The 21288-nt window shown below is 39.5% G+C and overlaps 1 protein-coding gene across 1 annotated transcript in view; it reads left to right on the top strand.

Moving 5' to 3' along the window:
* LOC140945888 (endothelin-converting enzyme homolog) overlaps nt 1-11273 on the top strand; it is a 37779-nt gene extending 26506 nt beyond the window's left edge. The window contains exons 13-19 of the mRNA XM_073394954.1: nt 1160-1211; nt 1323-1390; nt 1883-2007; nt 2822-2887; nt 8616-8711; nt 9748-9824; nt 10336-11273. Coding sequence (XP_073251055.1) covers nt 1160-1211; nt 1323-1390; nt 1883-2007; nt 2822-2887; nt 8616-8711; nt 9748-9824; nt 10336-10435 — 584 coding nt within the window. The 3' untranslated portion in view covers nt 10436-11273. The remainder of the gene's footprint in view (nt 1-1159; nt 1212-1322; nt 1391-1882; nt 2008-2821; nt 2888-8615; nt 8712-9747; nt 9825-10335) is intronic.
* Nucleotides 11274-21288: the final 10015 nt, after the last annotated feature.

Genomic DNA, 21288 nt, shown 5'->3' with positions numbered 1-21288 from the left:
TAAAAAATGAAATAAGAAGACGGATATCATTTATATTTATTTATGAAACCCAAACCTAGAAAAAATGTAACTCGTTTGTTTTCCCAAGTGTATGCTTTGACCAACGGGAGGTTGGATATGGGCAGTGAAGGGGAAATTAAGTACCGTTTTAAAAGACGCTCTTTATGGAGTCTTTACAGGCTAATGAACCTTTACATCATGCGGATCTCTTATTTCAGGTGTGTTCATACAAAGCGCGAAACTTACTGCTGTCTTTAATGCGCGCATCCATTTAGAGAGAAACCTGAGACGATTTCCAGAAACTGCGACACATGTGACTTAAAGGGACACAGTCAGCTATGGGACCGCGCTGACCTGGACACTGCTTTTGTCAGTTTGAAAAGAGTTTACAACCGGAAATCAAATGAACGCGTGGGCTACATCTAGAAATCCCCTTCAATCTTGCTTAGTGTTTCATTTGACCCTCGATCTTTTACTGAAAACCTCTTTTTGGGCAAACTTTAACTCATCCTATGACATTATTTCATCATATTTGGTTATAAACAGAATCCAAAGGAACATAAACAGAAGAGGTGAGAAACGCCTAGGTGCCGGGCGGGAGAAATCGCTTTCCTTTACCAAAATAACAAAAGGAATGAATCGATAACATTGGCGAGCAAATAATCGTTATATGTAGTGGGAAAATCGATGGAAAAGGTTACATATGTTTGGAAAATCAAGCTTTCTGGACCTTGAACCTTCGGCAATGATTCATGCCGACTCCGTGTCATTTCCCACTTCTACTCATGATCGAATTCAGAAGTATTCGTCGATGTTTGGCTTTCCCTGGACAAATCCATCTGTAAATTTTCAGTGGTATATAAAAAATGTGTGCTGTGGTGTGGCTTATGGTCTATAATCACGATTTGGACTTGTAACTAGTTCAACTCTTCAAGGTTTGTTTTGAGTATTCCGGATACTCTTCTCTCTTTCTGTTTCACGCGCGTGTCTGTGACATGCAAATCAGCTAAGAAATGGTATCTACTGCGCATGTGCATCAGCTGACTGTGTCCCTTTAACTTTCTAGCTCTGTTCTTCTGCCTCGTGCCTTATTACGAACTGTAAAAGGGCACTTTCAAATACACTGTAAGTATGATGCCTCGTCTTTCTCTGGTTTCAGTTTTTCCTGCTGCCATTTTGCAACCTCCATTCTACAATGTGCGGTATCCGAGGTATTATAAATTAAATAATCATGTTAAGACAAAGGTACCGCCTTTACACGGTTTACGTGCTTTGTTCGCGGCTACAAAAACATTGAATCCTCTATACGCTATTTCTTTTAGTGTAATTAACTATGGTGCAATTGGAGGAATAATGGCGCACGAAATTACACATGGATTTGACAACAAAGGTAATCACACACTATAATTCATAGAAGAAAGTGGGGTTAGGTTAAAGGGTTTATGGTTAAGGTTTTAGCGTTAGGATTAGAGTCGCGGTTACGGTTAGTGTTAGGGCTTAACATTTTCAATTAATCACACATCTGATTCTCTACTAAGGTTCATCTGGCGTTAGTGTACTCACGATGATTTTGAAAGACTTTTGGTGACCTACACTTTGTAAACGGCTGATTACTGAACCATACAACGATACAATTAAAACTGTGATGTGTTTTGTGATGACGTTTTCATCCCTCCCTTTTTCCTGCGATCTTACTGGATAAAAAATAGGTCAATAAGCAATCTGATTTAGATTCAATGAAATTGCAGTCTTCTGGTTGAAAATGAAAGTTAATTGAGGAAGCCAGTCAGTATGTGTTATAGCTGGAAATGAGCGTTTAGAAGATGAGTATGGTGATAATGCCGCACTTTCAACAAGATGAGCTATAGATTTTTTTCCATAGGTAAATTGTATGACGTAAATGGAAATCGGAGAAAATGGTGGAGAAACGCGACGTTAGTTAATTTTCAACAAAAATCCCGTTGTTTGGAGGAACAGTATTCAAATTTTACTTTTTATGGGCATAAGGTAAGTTATATAACAGTTCAAATAAACAAGTGCTATTAAACCATTCGCTCCTGGAGATTTTGCCGAAAAACGCGTTTTGAAGCTAGTCGAGTGGTTTTCTGGTCACTGTCGTGCTATAAAGAGCTAAAACTTACCACAAACCGGTTTACAGGTCGTACACTTCACGGCCTTCTAATCCAGATGCAAAATATCAGCTTGCAAAGTTCGGGCATGCGCAGAAAGCAAAATTTTTTGGGTTTAAAAGTGACACGGCAGTCTTGACTTTTACTTTTCGCTTTCTCTCCTCCCCTCTTTTTTCGCTTTTCTTGCCTCATTTTTTTTTTCTCTTGCTAGGCATTTAGTAGGCTTCATTTTGGTGGGAATAGTTTTTAGGAAAGTTTTTAGGATCTTAGGATTAGGTGAAAGGAAAGGTAGGTGAGCAATGGAACAAGATTTTCATGGAGATTTTCAGGTCAATGTTACATGGTTTTTTGCCTCTTTCTCCGGTGTACTTGACTGAATTGAGCTCATTCTGGTATGGTTTGAAAGATCTCTTCACTCTGCACAAGTTAGCGGACAAAGTTGTCCTTGACCTTTAAAACTGACGACGTCACAAAGGGTAGAAAGGAAGTGGATCCGTACGGGCGGTTACGGGCGGTTCAGGGGCGAATGGGTTAAACGCTAATCTTTTAAGATCATATGAGATCATATGTAGGTAAGTGATATAAATGATAACCACGCAAAATCTGAACAGGGATACACCGCGGTCTAACCGAGTCTAAGGAGATTCAAGCTTTTTTAACCGCCTACTACTTGTGTCAATGCATATTTTCAGGTTAATGGTGAGACAACTTTATCAGAAAATATTGCAGACAACGGCGGTGTAACAGTGGCGTTTGAGGTTTGTGTTGATAAGTAAATTTAAACTCACTGACAAACCCTCCCGCGTCAACTAACTCTTACCTACGTGAAAAAGGGTAGCACTCTAAACGTAAGATTTTGTATCTTTTTGCGGTGGCAAATCTCAAGTTGACAAAGTTAAGGTGTCTGAAGACAGTTCTGATAAGTTGTGAGTGGTTACCGTCCATCGGGATGCTTTTTTAAACTCGATCCAGTTATTAAGCTTAGATTTAGCATTGATAAAATCAATTTATAAAACTTTACGTTTTGTAGATAAAACTTGAATAATTTAAAACAACAAGTTTTGAATTTAGAGGTTTAAACAAGATCCAGTCGTTAGGTTTCCTTATGATTTTGCACACATCTTACAATTAACCATTCTCATTTTTAACTTGACCAAAATGACTGCTCTCAATTGATTATAAAATAACTGAGATAATATGCGCGATCTGATTGGTAAAACCTATGGTTTATTATACCGGTAAACCCATAGAAAAAGGCATCCGGACCACGAGCCATAAACAAAACCCGCTATTGATCTGCAAACAAAGATTTTAGAAAGGCTCAAAAACAGAACAATTTACTTACCCAGCCCTTCTTTATACAGCGAAACCTCTATTAAGCGGACACCTTCGGGACCTTCCTAAGTGTCCGCTTAACAGAGGGTGTCCTCTTAATGGAGGTTGTAAAAGTTGCGCAATGTTTGTTAGCGATCAACAATCAACGATTACTCTGTACTGTGATAAAGTTGCATGTTGTTAGTATAGGTAATCACATGATTTTGAGTGCAATTTGGAATAAATAAGCACGAGTAAATTTTTCAAAGACCAACAAAAGTGCACGAGCCCGTAGGGCGAGTGCACTTTGTGGTCTTTGAAAAATTTACAAGTGCTTATTTATTCCAAATTGCAGGAGAAAAATCATGTGATTACTTATTAATAATATACACGAAAAAAATAACTATAACAAAAAAATTTGACGGGGCGTGCTTTTTTTAGTTCATTCAACTGATTGGCTGAAACAGATTACAACGTTTGTCAAATGCAAAGTTTTACAAGACTGACACGTTCAAAATCATTCAAATTAGAACTTGGAAAAGTGTGAGGATTGATTTAAAACCTTTCAAGCGTTTTACATTTATGTAAAGAAAACTCGCTTTACAATAATCAGGAAAAGTAAACGTTCAATCAGAATCATCCTCAATAATGAACGCTCGGCGTTTACAAGAACTGGGCTGTCGTTTTGAAATCTCAGGAGCTCGCTTCGAGCGGCCAATGATGAAAGACACTTGACAGTTGTTGAACGTGTTCATGATAGTCTGTTCCTGGGACCTCATCATGGTCGGATTCACGGAGAAATTCTGAGCTTGAAAACCTGAAAGTGATGGAGGGAATTGGTTTTCTTTCGTCGCTGTCATCGATAGGCCGGCCAATGTGTGTGGTACGGGCACTTTCGTGTTTACCGGAGCGAGTGGAGCCACAGTTGTTGTGATGTCGGAAACTGCCATTCGCTTTTCCTCAGCACTGGGGTTTTCATAATTTCGTTTGAATATTGCACTGGAGAGCCGTCGTTGTTCTTCCTCGTCGGCTTCATCGTAATCGTCAAGGGATTGTACGCTTCGGTGGCCTGTGACCCTCACAATATCTGAGCGTTCAACGTTTGCTTTCTTTAGCTTGCTCACTGTTGTCTTTCTAGCACTGTGATTCGTGAACTTTTTGTGAATTTCTTCAAGGCTAGTACCCGCCATAGTTTTTTTCATCATGTTGCTAATCGTGTTTACTCCCATTGGTTGAGTTTTGAACCAGATGTTGTCATTCAGTGCTCGCAGTGGCTCGTAGTCGTCACCGTTTTTGTTTTTTACTTCAGCGTAGAATGTTTCAAGTAGCTTGTTTAGTTTTTCTGGCTCGTTTTCCTCGATTTTGTTGACAATATTTTTCTGTTTGCACCACGTCTCCCATACATTCAGCCAGAAAGACGTACTCTTTACTGTGTTTGGTTTTTTGAAAAACTTTTTTAGCTCTTCAATCGTTGTTTCACTTGCAAAACCAAATCGTTGTTTGCTGAAAACCCCGGCCATTTTCCTCCGCGTCTTATCTCAAAATTTCCGCCAATATGTTGCTATAGAAACAGCTTTAATCTGATTGGTTCTTGTTGGTTTCTTTTGTGTTTTTAGCCAATCAGAAAGCATTTGTAATTTGCACTCGTGTTACAAGTTTGCACTCGTGTTACACATTTTGCACTCGTGTTACAGAAGAGCTGCACTCCTTTCTCAGCCAATCAGAATTGAGTAATTTTTTCGTGTATATTATTAAAGAAGCTATCCAGAGTTCAAGTTCATTACCTTTCATTGCGAACTTTAATTTGTTTGTAAATGCAAAAACATTAACTGACTTCAGTACGTATTTCAAGGACGTAATCCAATACTACTATTGCCAATTGAGTCCGGTGTCCTCTTGATAGAGGTTTTTGACGATAGAAATTAGCCAAATACATTTTATTTGTCTTTGTCCGCTTAATAGAGGTGTCCGCTGAATAGGGCTTCATGATAAAGGGAAATATAAGACGTTAATTTCGAGACCTGGCTTAGTGTCCGCTTAATAGAGGGTGTCCGCTGAATAGAGGTTTCACTGTATTAAAAAGCGCTGGTTTCCACATTTCATTACTGAGCGTCACAATTCGCTACTGCTATAGCTTTTAAGTTACAAAGTACAAAGCTGGAAAGCAGTTTACATTTCACGACGATGCCAAATCGCAGAGAAAGACAACAACTGTGTGAATTTCTGATGTAGAAGGTCTCTAGGAAAACTTAACCATATACCAGCCAGCAACAAGACGGATAGTTTCAGTAGCATTCTTGAACTATTTTATGTCAAAATTAAATTCCTGAACGAAAGAAATTGTTCCTAAGAGAGATCTGATCAAGTTCTGATACAACATCGGCAGCTGCAGGTTATAAACAAGCTGTAAACGATGATGAAAGATGTCAGTGTTTCGTGCTGGTTTTTTTTTCTAACATTTGCGCAAATCATTCGGTAATATCGATGCCATAACTTTCTTCAAACCACCTGACTTCACAAGTCGGCAAATATTAACGCCAATATGTGGCTGCAGCAAAGAAACGTTTCTCCAGATTTAGAGTTACCACTGACATATTTCCATCGGTCGTTGTACGTACGTAAGTTACATGCGCATCGCGTAGAATGCCCGGTCACATCCGGGAATTTAACTGGCTAGAGCCGCATTCGAGCCACGATTTGGTCTTTAAAATATGGCGGAATAATAAGACTAAGCGACTTTGAGAGTTTTTTGTCTCTGACTGTGAGTTACTCGTAACCAAATCTCAATGGGTACCACCGGAATACTTATATCAAAAAACACCAAATTCAAGATCTTCCCTTCGATTAATGCCAGCTTATCGGATTTCACTGGGTTTTTCGCGCTAAAAACCAACCAAAAAATCGCCATTTTTGTATGGATTTTCACTTGCGTAGACTTTCGCGGAAAGATTACAACCAAAGTTTGCAGAAATCGCTAACGGTACCACCCGATATCTTGACATCTCTCGTCTGCCTTTAAAACCACCACAGTCTTTTAAACCAAAGAATGTGATAAAAACTGTTTTTTTTTTTGTTTTGTTTTCCTTTGAATTTGACCTGAACCCGTGAGGGGTAGCCAGCGCGAGGAAAATTTCCAGAAGACGTCTTCGAAAGCCCAAAAAAATTCTCCGCGTTTCGGCCGCCATCTTTTTTATTTTTCAAACTTGTTTCTAGTACTCCTTGACCGTTTTGTTGTTTTTACCTCATGTATGCTTTATTTAGATGTGTCACGGATAAAACAGCAAAATACTAACCCCCAACCGGACGGGAAATTTTTTGTTGACCTCAATGGACCGAGAATTCTACGCGACGACAACTTCGCAAATAGTACAGCCACTTCGTTACCGCAGCAGTTCATGATCATGAAAAAGTCCAGAAAACAGATCTTAAAACACCGCAGCTTGTAAAATGTGATTGAAGTCCTCCATTACAATAGCTGCCAGTTCCGTCTCCAAGCAGAAAATTACGGATCGACTCAACAGAAAATAGCTGCCTACAGTTTGGATCAGGTAATAGCATGATTTGTAGCAATATTTGGCACAAATACCACGAGTGATATTTCGAAATTGTTACCCATATTTTCACAAGCCGTTAGGCGAGTGAAATTTGAGACAATTTTGAAATATCACGAGTGGTATTTATGCCAAATATCACGTACAAATCATGCTATTATTTGTTTATGCTACTACACGTAATGGTTTTTGTAATTTTCACAAATTAAGCTGAAATACCACTGCTCTAAGCCAATCAAATTGCAGAAATTTGTCATGTAGTAGTATACACATAATGTCAGGTCCCTCGGGAAACAGTGAGTTTTGTTTGTCTCGGGAAACATCAGGGCTCTCGGGAAAACAAAACTAACTGCTTCCCGAGGGAACCGACATCAAGTGTTTTGTTATATTTTTAGACTTTCACTTCAACAGCGACAGAAGAATAACCGGAGCTAATAAAAACAGTCGACTCGTCACTAATAAGAACACAAATTTAATTTTCAAAACCGCTGAATGAATGATTTACAAAGTACTTTCCTTATATTATCTGCATCTTTTTCCTCCACTAGCTGCTGTTTCTCTTCCGGGATAACTTTGAAAATCGTTTGCTATTTAGCTTGAAGCTTCATGTTTGTGTTGTTGTGTTCATTGACTGTCACGCCACTTTCCAACATGCTTTGATCACGTGCTGTAATGTAGCATTGCTTAATGTATCACGATCGGGATACATTTGATTTTAGTCAAGGCCATGTGATCAAGAATAAGCCAACGGCAGTCCCTGTTTTTTTCTACTTCTGTAGTAAACAAACCATGCACGTATTCTTTCATTGTACGTTCGCATGAATATGAGTTGACTTCCTGTAAAACAGCTTTCATAAGTTGTCATGTAATGAGTGCAAAAACTCGTGTTTTGAAGTGTTGCTGTTTGTTGTTTGACTGAACAGTGTTTTGAAAAAGTTCGGCGCTATTAAGTCGTGAGTTATGATTGGCTTATGATGACTTTAGAAAGAAGACATGACTTGATCATGGTAATAAAACCACATTTTTTACCTCAAAGACTCCGTTCTACTAAAAGATATTTTATAAAAGCAAAAAGCTTGTAAATCACTCGCCAGTTCGCTCGTGATTTGCAAGCTCTTCTAGTGTTCTCCTAACATCCGGCGTGGGTTATCACGCCGGTAAACCCGTAGAAAGTGATGAAAGTAAGTCCAGTCTCGCATTGTTCCTTATGGTTGATTTCCACTGTCACGTAATTTTTCCGTGCGAACGCACGTAAAATTTACGCGCGTAAATGAAATAGAGGCAATGTATGAAACGCCACAGGTAAATGTGAAAGTTAAGCAAGGTTCAACTTTTACGTTTACGCGTCACCTTCATACCTTGCCCCTATTTTATTGACGCGCTTAAAACGAAACTACGCGACAGGGGAAATTCACCTTTAAGTAGGCAAGCACAACACCTGAGTGGATGATGAGACAAGAGAAACGAAAAAATATTGTGTTTTCAGAGGAACTTCTGCGCATTTTTCTCTACTTGTTGGCCGACCCCAATGGCTGTAGTAACACCATTATATTTTCATGATAAAGATGTTTTTATTATTCTCAATGTTGATCAAAGTCTCTAGTCTTGATTTTGTATACAGGCGTACCGGAAGTGGGTTCGTGAACATTGGGAAGAACCAAGACTTCCTGGAGTGATGCTGACCAATGATCAGGTTTTCTTTATAAGCTATGCAAGGGTAAGGCTGGCGTTTAATGTAAATAAGAGCAAGTTTGACAAGATTCCAGTCTACAGCCAAATTTATGTAAAATTATGGACAATTTCTACGATTCAGTGCGTGCGCTAAAAACAGCGCGCTAAGGTTTGCCGTCCATTCCATGAAATTAAAGTTTGTATTGCTTACTTTCTTTACACTTACCACCGTTTTCCTTGATACGCGACTTTTCAAATCGAAACACCCGCTGAAACGTTTCCAAAATTTCCGTCAATTTCCGTCAATACACGTCATACCATATATGAAAGTGTTAATACCTCCACGCGCGACGGAAAGATGGCGGATTCGACAGATAGCTTCGAATTCACCAGTCAGTACAATGAAATGTTCGAAGATAGATCCGTCGAACTACCAGATTTGGAAGAAACACAAATATGGGATAGCCCAAACGTAAATCTGGATATTGCTGGATTACCCTTCTTATGAATAACACGTCCTGTGCTAAGTCCAGGTGAGAAAAACAATGGTTATGTATTCGTTTGATACAATTAGGCTCATTTAGAGAAGTGATTACAAAAACCTCAGTTCAAATCGTAAGCTTACTTACCTTCCAACTTTCTCACTCTACCCGGCCGTGATTGATAATGAACTGTTTTTGTGTTCTGGTAAAGATTTCGAATCTTTTTTACAAACGTCTTCCCTACGTGAAGTAGTCTAGCAACACGTTCGACAGTAAATCCCTGAACGAGTAAATACACTACTCGCCAACGCAAATTTAACGAATAAATTGCCACCATGTTTACATGTAACTTCGACCGGCCGCCATATTTTAAATTTTCAGGTCCAGTCCAACACTTCCATATATGGTATGACGAGTATGATTGACGGAAATTTTGGAAACGTTTCAGCGGGTGTTTTGATTTGGAAAGTCGCGTATCAAGGAAAACGGTGGTGGTAAGTTCCCTACTACTGTACTCCTGACGTACATGTAAATTGAATGCCAATCCCTTATGTGTATTTCTAACCTAGCTGTTCTTTTCATGTACTTGTTTATTAACAGAACTGGTGCAGCCACTACAGCAAAATAGCTGCCGGAATTGCTACAAAATATTTTGATCACAGTCCTATGCCATGGAGGTATACTCTAGCAGAATATTACTAAGGCCGGGTATTCCGGTACAAATTAGTGCTTTAGGATAATCAACACGCTAAATGTTATTCTTTGTTTATTACTCGAATCTACTTAGAGATGTCAGTTTTAGTTTTACTAAAAGCTTGAGTAGAATATAAGAAAATGAGAGCCCCCTGTAATATACTCTCCAAACTTCCATTCAACTTGTTTCTAACTTCCCTAAGATCTCCTGAATTCGGTTCCATGCTATACTTACTCTTTTTTTGTGGCACAATCGTCACTATTCATCTAAGTTAATTAATGAGGAGGCACTTCTCTTATAGACTTATCTTTGAGGAATTCAGTTTTACGACATTAATTTGAGGATTCTCAAAGGGTGATTTACAGTCGGTAAACTATGATATTAAAACGAGAGAAACAGGGCTTACATAACTTTTACATGCCACCAAACGTTGCAGCGCATAAACCCTTGAGGGGTCGCTTGGTTAGTATTGTATTTTTCTCTTGTATTTGCAGGGTTAATGGTACATTGAGGAACATTCCGGAGTTTTCAAAGGCATTTAACTGCCCATTAGGATCACCGATGAACCCTATAAAGAAATGTAAAGTCTGGTGATAAAGAAGACAAAAAAAGATGTTTAATAGCGACATATGGAAAGTGAAGAGCAACAAAGAGGCCTACGCTATGATAATTTTTATCAGAGGCCGCAATAACGAACCCTAAATAATTTCCGTCACGTCCGAGTTGAAATTCGCCATGTAAAGCCCGGTTCAGACGCCGAACTTTTTATGAGCCGAGCCTAATACATTGAACTGATTAAGTACATGAAGAGTTCGGCGTCTGAATCAATCAGGGACACCTGTTTCAATTTGGAACAGCTCAGCCGTTCTTCCTGCCTAGCCCGGCCTGGAATTTCGACTATGCATCGACTTTGGACCGGCTTTGATTCAGACGCCGAACTTTTCATGTACCGAACCTAATGCGTAAATTATAACGTATTTTGTAAGCACTGTGAGTCGAAAATAATCACTTTTCTCTTTTTGAATTTAGTTCGGCTGGAATTAAGATCGGTGTCCTAATCAATCCAGCTGGTCTAAATGATTTAAGTCGGTTTAATTCGAATCAAGTTCGGCTCATGAAAATTTCGGCATCTGAACCAGGCCTAACAGGTGTCACTAAATTGCAAGCTCGGGTTAAAAGTCTACCGTTCTTTTCTTTTGTTGCCTGTTTTCTGTTGGTTCAAAAGAACAAAAAAGCTCAACCCCGGCGACAAGGCGTTTCACGGACGCTCGTTAACCATTTTAATATATTGTGTGTACAGTACAATTAGAAAACAAGCGAAATCCCAGTAAGGTTCATCAGCTCGACAAAGAAAAGTAGTAAACCTACAAACTGTATAAAAGAAAATACCACAAAAAAAGATAGACTGCTGAAGAATGAATTAAAACTGCACAAGAGCTACTAAATCAAAACCTTACCGCTCATATGAATTATTTGATTCATCTAGGGGGTTGAAATTCAACTCTGAAATTTTCATTAATTTTTATTATCTTTATATCGGCCTCAGAAGATAGTTGGTTTGCAAGCTTCGCAGGCCACCAGGTCCCAAGCATCCGTACTTTGACAAATGGAAATCTTCGCCATTCCGAATGGCATGGTATCAAACTTTGGGTTGCAATTATGGGTGAACAGTGACAGAGATTCGCGCTTCTTTTATGGTCTTTTTTATTGTTCAAGGTAAAGTGCCTGTATTATTCGAGAAACAAAGGTTGCGATTACCGTAGCCAGATCATCGACCGCGAAATTCAGTTCTTCGTAACCCACCGTCGCCTAACAGGTGCAGACTTAAGGGAGTAGGGTGTGAAAAATATATGCCGTAGAAATGATCTAACAGGGGAGGGGTGAGAAAATTTTTATTCAGACTCATCCCGAAATGTCAGCACTTAAAATGAACAAACAAGTTTTGAGGCCCAAATAACTGACAAGGCAAACGCCTTAACAGAACATGTTAGATTTCCATGTTAGAAGCTAAAAAGCCAGTGCAGAAGTTGGATACAGAAGTGAAAAGTTTAACATCCTATCATAGAAAGTTGTTTTAGATAAGGACGACGAAAAATTGACGTTAACTTTGGCGAGCCGCTTAACATGATTAGCCAAGTTTAGGCAATCCAATCCCCACAATGATTTCGGCGCACGCACTCATAATGAGTCGACTTTGGAATGGTGCTTACCACACAAATTTTCTCTTCACCGAAATTTTTATCGGTATAAGTTTGTTCTCCTCGAACTGTCTTACCTCGACACGTTCGGTACCCGCAGCCGACAAACAACTATTTCTTCAATTATCGCAGGGGCGGTAAGATATAAGAGGAGGAGAAGGAAGTGCTTCCTTGCATCGTTGTGAAGAATGAAGAATGTTAAGATTGCCAGGCTGAAATAATATGGTTTTTGTTGGGAAGGGCTGGATTAAATGTTACTACAAATGGTACTCTTTCAGATTTCTGTCTTGTGGATGTTTCGAGGGCGTGACTGGGTGGAATAAGGTGTACTTTGTTTATTTCTTGCTTCATGAAATGATATTTATATCCTTTGTTAATGAGATGTGTGGTGAGTGCGTTGAGACGTTTGTTAAACAAATCATCTGTCGAACAAATTCTTCTTAGTCGTAATGCCATGCTGAAAGGGATCGATGATTATCTGCAGGCTTGACATAAAAATCAATTTGTAATGTGCCGTTGATTAGTAGAACGTTGACATCACGAAAAGGGATTTCAGATTTAGAAAACGAACTAGTGAATTTGATTGTGGGATGTAGGTTGTTTAAGTACGTGATGAATTCATGTGATTTATCCTCGCCATCTTACCTGGATAACCTGGATGTGGACCCACATTTAGTGAGGTGGATTGCTGCCTTTCTCACGAACAGAAACCAGAGGGTGAGGGCGGGGGAGGCTCTGTCCCCACCCATATGGCTGAATGGCGGAACTCCTCAAGGAGCTTAACTGGCTCCTCTTCTGTTTTGTATTCTTGTGAACAGAATGGCCTCTAACTGTACAAATAGAGTTAAATATGTAGATGACGCCACAGTCATGGAATTTGTTCCCAGGCTCTCTCCTTCATATTTGAATTTTACTGTTTCGGCTAGTTACTCGTTTGCTTCCTCAAGGGGAATGGTTCTTAACGGTAAAAAAAGCAAGGAAAGGTGCATTAATTTTTTGCAGTATTGCCTGTTTCCGGCAGCCCCTCTACTGGTTGGTAGCTCTCTGATAGAAAAGGTTTCCTGTTACAAGCTGTTAGGGATTCACTTTTCGGATAACTTAACATAGAACGAGCGTGTCACTCATATTGTAAAGAAAGGGAGTAAGCGGTTATATGCAATACGCGCCCTTAAGAAGTGCGGACTAACTGATAGGCAGCTTATTCTTGTCTATTGTAGTATCATCAGGTCTGTTCTAGAGTATGCGAGCCCCGCTTGGGCTGATCTCACGTAATACTTAAGTGATCAAATTGAATCAATAGATGGTTTTCACTGTGACGTCATCAAATTGTAAAGTCAAACTAGCGAGGGTTTTCGAATTCTTCATTACACTAGGTTGAAGATAAACAAAAAGTTAATCTTTGTACAAGTTTCCATTTCCGTAGCATGTTTCGTTTCGAAAATACAGTAATTTGAACTTCCGAGTTTTCACGGTGCGTGACACCAAAATAGGAATGCTGTCTCGTTGAAAAAAAGTCTCTCCTCTTGATTTTCAGCAGTATAACCACTTCAAGTGTTAGAAGATATGTTTATGCGCACGTATGTTAGTTCTCAGGTGAAAAGAAAGAACTTTTATAGAAAAAGTGAACTCGAGATGTTTTTGTTGATTTCCGGCGGCCATACTGGTGCACCAAAACGGTGCACCGATATGGCGTCTCCATACAAAGCTCTACAAAGGTGCGTGAAACGTTTCGGCAAATAACTCAGAAACTGTGGGCCACAAAGACCTGAGACTTGGACAAATTGTTTATATATTAATGTTTTACAACATTTCATTTTCTTGGCTTCTTCCACTGGACGGTTTCCAATTTAATTTTTTGTTGCGTGACAGTGAAAACGATCTATACAAAAGAGGGCGCTAAAAATTATTTTTCCTTCTCTGTGCTAGTATGAGGACGCGCTCAAGAAATCAGGCTTAATTTTGCTGCGCCAGAGGAGGGAGGATGCGTGCATAACATTTTTCAAGCGAAGTTACTCTTCTTCCGACCTGCTACGTAACTTAGTGCCGCGAGTTGCGCACACAAGACCGTATGCCCTCAGAACAGGAATCTGTCTCCTCAAGAACTAACAGATTTGGAAATTTTTGCATCATCAAATACCAGAATTACGTTTAAAATAGCGAAGTGTGATATGTCTTAACATTAACAGTTATATTTACGTGTCATAATTCAGAAGTATTTGTATGTAATTAATGACCCACCTTGTAATTCAGTTTATGTTGCAAAAAGGTTGAATAAACGATCATTATTATTATTATTACCATAGAAGGAAGATGTCGTCAATATAACACCACCAGATAAGGGGGGAGTGGGTAGGCTCGGTTTCCGCCGTCTCCCGGGTCCGGTCTTTGACCCTCCCCTAAGAGAGACGGCTGGACGCGTGACCCGTTGATCTTGTCTGTGACGTAATTGGAAAATTGATCATTTAGGCGTCTCCGATGTCACTGAAAGTGAAACCGGTCTCCAATTTTCTTATTTATTTGGCTCAAAATTGCATCAAGCGCTCGCTTGCCCCCCCAAATGACTTTCGAAATAGTTTTTCGGCACATTTCCATATATTGTGAAAAATATTCTTCGGTACATTTCTGAACACGGCGACATGTAGTTAATTTTCTTTGATCTTGGAATGTTGGATTTCGTCTTCTGTGGGTCCGAACTGACTGATTCTCGCAAGCAGACCAAATTAAATGGAAAAGTTTCTTATTTACCAGACAGAATTTCCAGCGTATTGAATGTTCCTCTGTCAAATATAAAAGTGGACGGTTACATCTGTAACGAACGCAGTTATCGAGACCTAAATCGCTTTGAAAAGATGCTTGAAGATGCAAAATCTCTCCAACAACAATCATTAAAAGAAAAGTTCACAACAAACAATCGAACAAAAGGTTGTGTTCCTTCCGACTCTAGAATTTCGCCTAGTGTCTCCGCACCGTCGAAATCGCTTCGCCATCCGATGGATCAACGAAGGACTTTCTGTTTTGATGTGATAATTTCTGCGACAATCTTTGCCAGACGAAAATCTGCAGGCGGTAACATGATTGGCTTAAACCAACAAAGGAAATCGCACGCGTCCAGCCGCTCTTTCGGGGGGATGAGTGTGGGCTCATTTTCCCGAATAGCGGCTGGTAATCGAGCCTAGGGAGTGGGTTGCACCGGCTAGAGTTCGTTATTCAAACTTCCGCATAAAGAGATTGGCGTAAGAGGGAGCCATTTTTCTTATTACCAGGACGATCCTAGCGTTACGGACAAGTACAACCCTTTGCATGTAAACTGAATGCAGAAAACACATGGTGTTAGGATGATCCGCCTCCTGGGATCTTCCTCCCTTCAGTGAGTTGTACTTCTGTTTAATTACTCCGTATATTTAAAACGTAAATTTATTCCGCATACGCATGACGTAAAAAAAAAAAAACTTCCTTAACAATGAACCTATCCCTGCCCTGCCAATAGTCCATAAAACAAAGAAAGCGAATAAATTATATTATACCAGTGATGACGCTATAACTGATTACTTAAATAATTCTTCAAGATAACACTGATACGCAGACATTACTAGCTGCAACAAACATCAATCCTTGCATAACCAGCCGGTTTAACCGGTTTAAGTTCTTAAAAAGTTAACATTTTTATTCCTTGCAGCGATATATATACTTTTGCATTTAGGACAAAGGGCGGAAATTAGCATTACAAAACAATGTTTTTTGTACAATTAGTTGTATTTATTTTGACTCTTACGTCGAATGAGAGGAAGCAGGAATCGGCAATGGAATTAGCTACTAACCTCTCCTCGGAATCAGGAGAATACATTAGAAATATTGTAAGTAAAACATTTATCTTAACTTGTGGACTTACGGACTTTTGTAAGCGTTAAGGTATCATCGAAAATTCAGTTTTAGATCAACAGTGAAATAGAGATATCGTACCATGTGTAAATCATTCTCGATTTACCGGCAAACTCAGCTGAAACAAAATTTCTTTACAAAAAAAGACTGAGTGCAGTCTTCGAGTCCACTGATAAATGAGGAAAAAAAGTCATAAAAAAGCTGTTCTTTGCGCATTAATGTAGATAACTTTTTTGATTTGTTATTAGCTTTATTGTGTTTGCATTGGTTTTCTTGACTTGAATCAGGATGAAGAAATCTGTCTCAGCCTTTCAGCAGGGTATAACTTGGTGCTTTTGGGTTAAAAAATGAATGGATAAAAAATATTTTTATCTGCCTTATTATTTCATTGTTGTTGACTGCCTCTTCGCTACCCACTACGAAGCGGAAGTCGTAATGAATTCTGGTCGAATGAGCATCATTTAAATAAGAACAAATGGTGTACACTATTGATATCGCATTAAGAATAAACAATAAGACTTATGGGAACTTTTAACATAACTAACAAATGGCGACATTTTAATTGCTATCATACTCAACTTTCTTCTTCTTATGATGATTATTATTTTGTTAGTATAATCTTATATTCAAACTTTCGGACGGAAGGAGTTGATCTGAAATTTTTGGTATCCTCTATTCAGTCTGTTCACCTTTGTAAACCTAGACAGTCTCGCAAAGGATCACCTGAAGGATGTTGTATAAAGGAGACAATGCTTGAACTCGTCTGCTTCTTACGAAGCAGAAAATCGAGGTTTAAGCTCTGATGAGGACAGGTGGTCGGTATTATCCTATTTCTGCATCACGAGAAGTCGAAGTCGACTCTTGTAGAGTTTTTGAGATGTTGAAAAGGCCTCCTTCTACCTTTGTTTAAGTCCGCACCTCAAGAAGGCCTGAAAATAACGAAACTCACCGAGGGCTTATACAGTGCTTATGCTAATTACTACCTGCATTGGAAAGATTTATGGAAACACGTTAGTTTTGGGTTGGTTTCTGTGAGATCATTTTTTTTTCCGTTTCTGCCACCCAATTATCCCCCAATAGCTCTCTAATGGTCATCCTCTGCCGATGCGGTTTTTCCTTAAAAACTCAGAAATCGAAGAAAACCACTGTTTAACCCAAAGAACGTCAAATCAAATCAAATCAACTTTATTGGTACATCCAATTAAAATGGGTTTTCACATACCAATTACAATAAAATCTAATATGAACAATAGAAATTCAATATAAACATTTGAAAGTGAAAAAACATTACCATACTATTTAAAAAATATAAAATATGCATAATTACACCTATTGAGTGTCAATGGCTTAAAAACTCGTCAAGGGCACGTCCTTTAATCGCATTCTTAAAAACATTAAATGACTCTATGTTTGCTAAACTTTCTGGAAGGTCATTCCAGAGCTGAACAGCCCTATATGAGAAAGATCGCTGACCTGTTGCTGATCTAAAAGATGGTACATGAAGTTTATCTTTATTCCTAGTATTTCTAGTATGCATCTGCCTTCTTGTCGAAAACTTATTACACAAGGATGGTGGGGCTAATCCCTTTATACATTTGAAAGCCATTAAAATGTCTCTAACCTCCAGTTGCTTGGCAACCGGCAACCAGTGGAGTTCCTTTAACATCGGCGTGATGTGCTCATACTTTCTTGTGCCAGTCACAATCCGTGCCGCAAAATTCTGAACTTTTTGAAGCCTAGCAATGTTCTTTTTTGTTGTACTAGACCACATGGAGGAACAATAGAAAATCTTGCTGAACACTAATGAATTTATGATGGTTATGAGCGTAGACCTATCAAAGAAATGTTTCACACGATTGATTTGGCACAGGCTACCTGTACACTTAGATACAACATCGGTCACATGTTCGTCAAAACTAAGGCGCGAGTCCACGATGACCCCCAAATCTTTTGCAGAACGAGACGGTAGAATCTCCTTACCGAGTAGCGTAACTCCAAAACCCTCCGGCACACGAGCTAACATCTGCGGGGTTCCAAGAAGCAATAACTTAGTCTTATCTGGATTTATCAGCAAGCTGTGTGTGCAACACCAGGCGGCAATCCGTTGCAAATCTTCGGATAAATGTTCCACAGCCATGGCTGTCTCCTGGACAGGAAACGAGAGATAGAGCTGGGAATCATCCACGTAACTCTTTAGTGAGCACAGGTTAGGGACAGCTGAAAGATCGTTGATGTATATATTAAAAAGGGCTGGTCCCAAGATCGACCCTTGAGGTACACCATAAGCTACCTGGCGAGGATCTGACACCTCACAACCAATCCTCACCCGCTGATTCCTGTCCGTCAGATAGCTTCTAAACCATTCCATGGCCTGTATAGACACACCCAGTTCTCGAAGTTTACGTAATAGGATCCCATGCTCGATACTGTCAAAGGCCTTTGACAAGTCCAACAGAACCAACGCTGTGACTTGTTTTCGATCCATTGCTTCGAGAATCATATCGGACATGAAAATATGGAGTGTTTCTGTCGAGTGCTTCTTCTTGTTTCCATTTTGATGTTCAGTTAAACAGTTCTGACGTGTTGTGTACTCCGTTAACTGATTAAGAGCTGCTCGTTCGCAGATCTTAGACAGAGCGGGTAGCAGTGATACTGGCCGGTTGTTATTAGCAACCTCATGATCTCCTTCCTTTAATATCGGTATCACCACGGACTCTTTCCAAGCAGATGGAAAAACTGATGTTAAAAGCGATCTATTTATAAGCTCTGTCAGAACTGGAAGTATAACTGGTAGGGCATCCTTGATCACACTCATTTGTAACTTATCCATTCCTGGTGCCCTGTTTAAAGGAACGTGACGTTTAAGGTATTTCTTGAGGTTAATCAGTTTTCGCATTTTTACTTCATTCCTGTATGTGTCCTATTCAGCCTACAAACAGCTGTTCAAACCACATTTTCACATGTCAAACTATTTTTTTCCGTATAGATAATATGAAAAGAACTTTTTTTTTGAAAAATGAAAGGAATTTATGAAATTTTTTATAATGGTTGTTGTGTTTAAGGTGTTTCGATACAGTTTTTCGGAGACCATACAGAGATTTTTCAATCGCCTTTAAAGTGGTTTTATCCTTGTCTGATCGCTATGAAATTTTCACCACTGGCTGACTTTGGATTGAAGTTTGTCAACAATAACCAAAAATTTCGAAATCGATAAAAGGCAAATTTTGCGCCATCTAGACCTGCTACTAAAAAGCCGACACTAGGAACTTAAAGTTAGACAATAAACAAAGAACCTCCGTGAAAAGTAAAAAATTCTGTATGTTTGAATTCAGATAAAACGTAAATATATTTCAAATCTTATATTTTCAATAGCCGTGATAAATTTTTTAATAAAAAAGTTTTAAATAACAAATAAATCAAATTAATCTTAAGTAGCGTCAGAGTGCTGCTTGATATCATATTTCGCTGCTTGGAAATTTTTGTTGAAACTTTCTGGTCACACGTTTTATGGAAATGTTAGACTACGAGTAGTCCCCCATTTGTCCTCAGGGATGGTAGAGCGAGCGAAACGCGAGCGTACGTGAAATTCACCCCACCGCGTCTCGCCTTTCTCGCGTGGGGTGATTTCCACGCGCGCTCGCTTGTCGTTCGCTCTACTATTTTTGAAGGAAAAATGGGGGACTACTCGTAGTCTGTGGACATGTCGCACGTTCTCACAAAAATTCCTTTTTTTTTTATTTCTCGCTCTAGCTCTTTCTCTGTTATCCACGTCAGTGTACACATAAAGATTTAGTCGAAAAAAGACTCGGCTTTGTGTTTTATTTCTCTCTCTTAAAGTCCGGGTGGCCAAGATGACCATAACATGGACGTCCATCATCTGGTAAAACAAAAGGTTATAGCCTCCACACAAAGTAAAAAAGGTCATTTCACATTGGTTACCCTGTGGTGCGGACGGAGCACGCACGGTCACGTGATTACCAAAATTTCTCAGATGCATGGATAACCAATTTTAGGAGCCGTTAAAAGATATTTTCTCTCAGTAAAGCTCTGGCCCTGAGGAAGGCTAATTTTGTTAGCCGAAATATTGGCCTATAATAAACCAGCCCTTTGCCGTAGGAAAGCATTAGATAACATCGACCTAAACCAGATGAGTCATCAATATGTCAGCGGCTTGTTATAAAGTGATCCTCTCGAATTCCGCTCACTTGATCGATCACAGCAAGAATGTTGTACTTGAGTTAGTTTGAGTTATAAAAGTGTCAATATTGTAGTTTCCAGTTTATTTTACTTAAAAAAAAATCTTAAATCTGTAATAGACTCAGCTGTATTGCATTGAACGACGCGGCTTATGGTCTTTCCGCGGAACGTTGGTTTCGGTCGATGATATTTAGTGTCAACACGTCACGAAATCCTATCTAACATCGACCGAAACGCGAAACCTAACCGCCAGTCGGCTGCGGCGTCGAAAAAGCCTACATGAAATAAATCCCGCGAGAGTACAGATCCTATCCCAGTTTTATTGCTGTCAGCAGAGTCTCAAACAGTTGTTTTCCAGCCTTTCGACTTTCACCTAAGAAAGTTTAAGAAGTTCATATAGGTTTTTTCGGCGCCGCAGCCGAGTTGAAGTTAGGTTTCGCGTTTCGGTCGATGTTAGATAGGATTTCGTGACTGGTGACGTGTTGACACTAAGAAACATCGACCGAAACCAACGTCGGCTGCGGCGTCGAAAAAACCTACATGAAATAAATCCCGCGAGAGTACAGATCCTATCCCAGTTTTATTGCTGTCAGCAGAGTCTCAAACAGTTGTTTTCCAGCCTTTCGACTTTCACCTAAGAAAGTTTGAGAAGTTCATGTAGGTTTTTTCGGCGCCGCAGCCGAGTTGAAGTTAGGTTTCGCGTTTCGGTCGATGTTAGATAGGATTTCGTGACTGGTGACGTGTTGACACTAAAAAACATCGACCGAAACCAACGTTCCGCGGAAAGACCATAAGCTGCGTCGTTCAATGCAATACAGCTGAGTCTATTACAGATTTAAGATTTTTTTAAGTAAAATAAACAGGAAACGACAATATGACCATTTTATAACTCAAACTAACTCAAATACAACATCCTCGCAGCGATCGATCAAGTCAGCGGAAGTCGAGAGCATCATTTCAATCATTTTGTAAGACGCCGCTGACATATTGATGACTCATCTGGTTTTAGGTCGATGTTATCTGGTGCTTTCCTTTTCGGACCTCAAGATCGTCGAGGTGGAACGCATACTCGGGCTGTTGGTGCCTTGTTGTACGAGGGGGTTGGCGCCAGGACCCGACGAATCAATGCCCTCCTCGGTAGCCTGTTCCGGGCTCTCAGATAATGGGGAAGGC

Source organism: Porites lutea, chromosome 1 (genome assembly GCF_958299795.1).
Source record: "Porites lutea chromosome 1, jaPorLute2.1, whole genome shotgun sequence".
NCBI lineage: Eukaryota > Metazoa > Cnidaria > Anthozoa > Scleractinia > Poritidae > Porites > Porites lutea.
The sequence above is the reverse complement of the archived record's forward strand: the minus strand, read 5'-3'. Positions and strand labels throughout refer to the sequence as shown.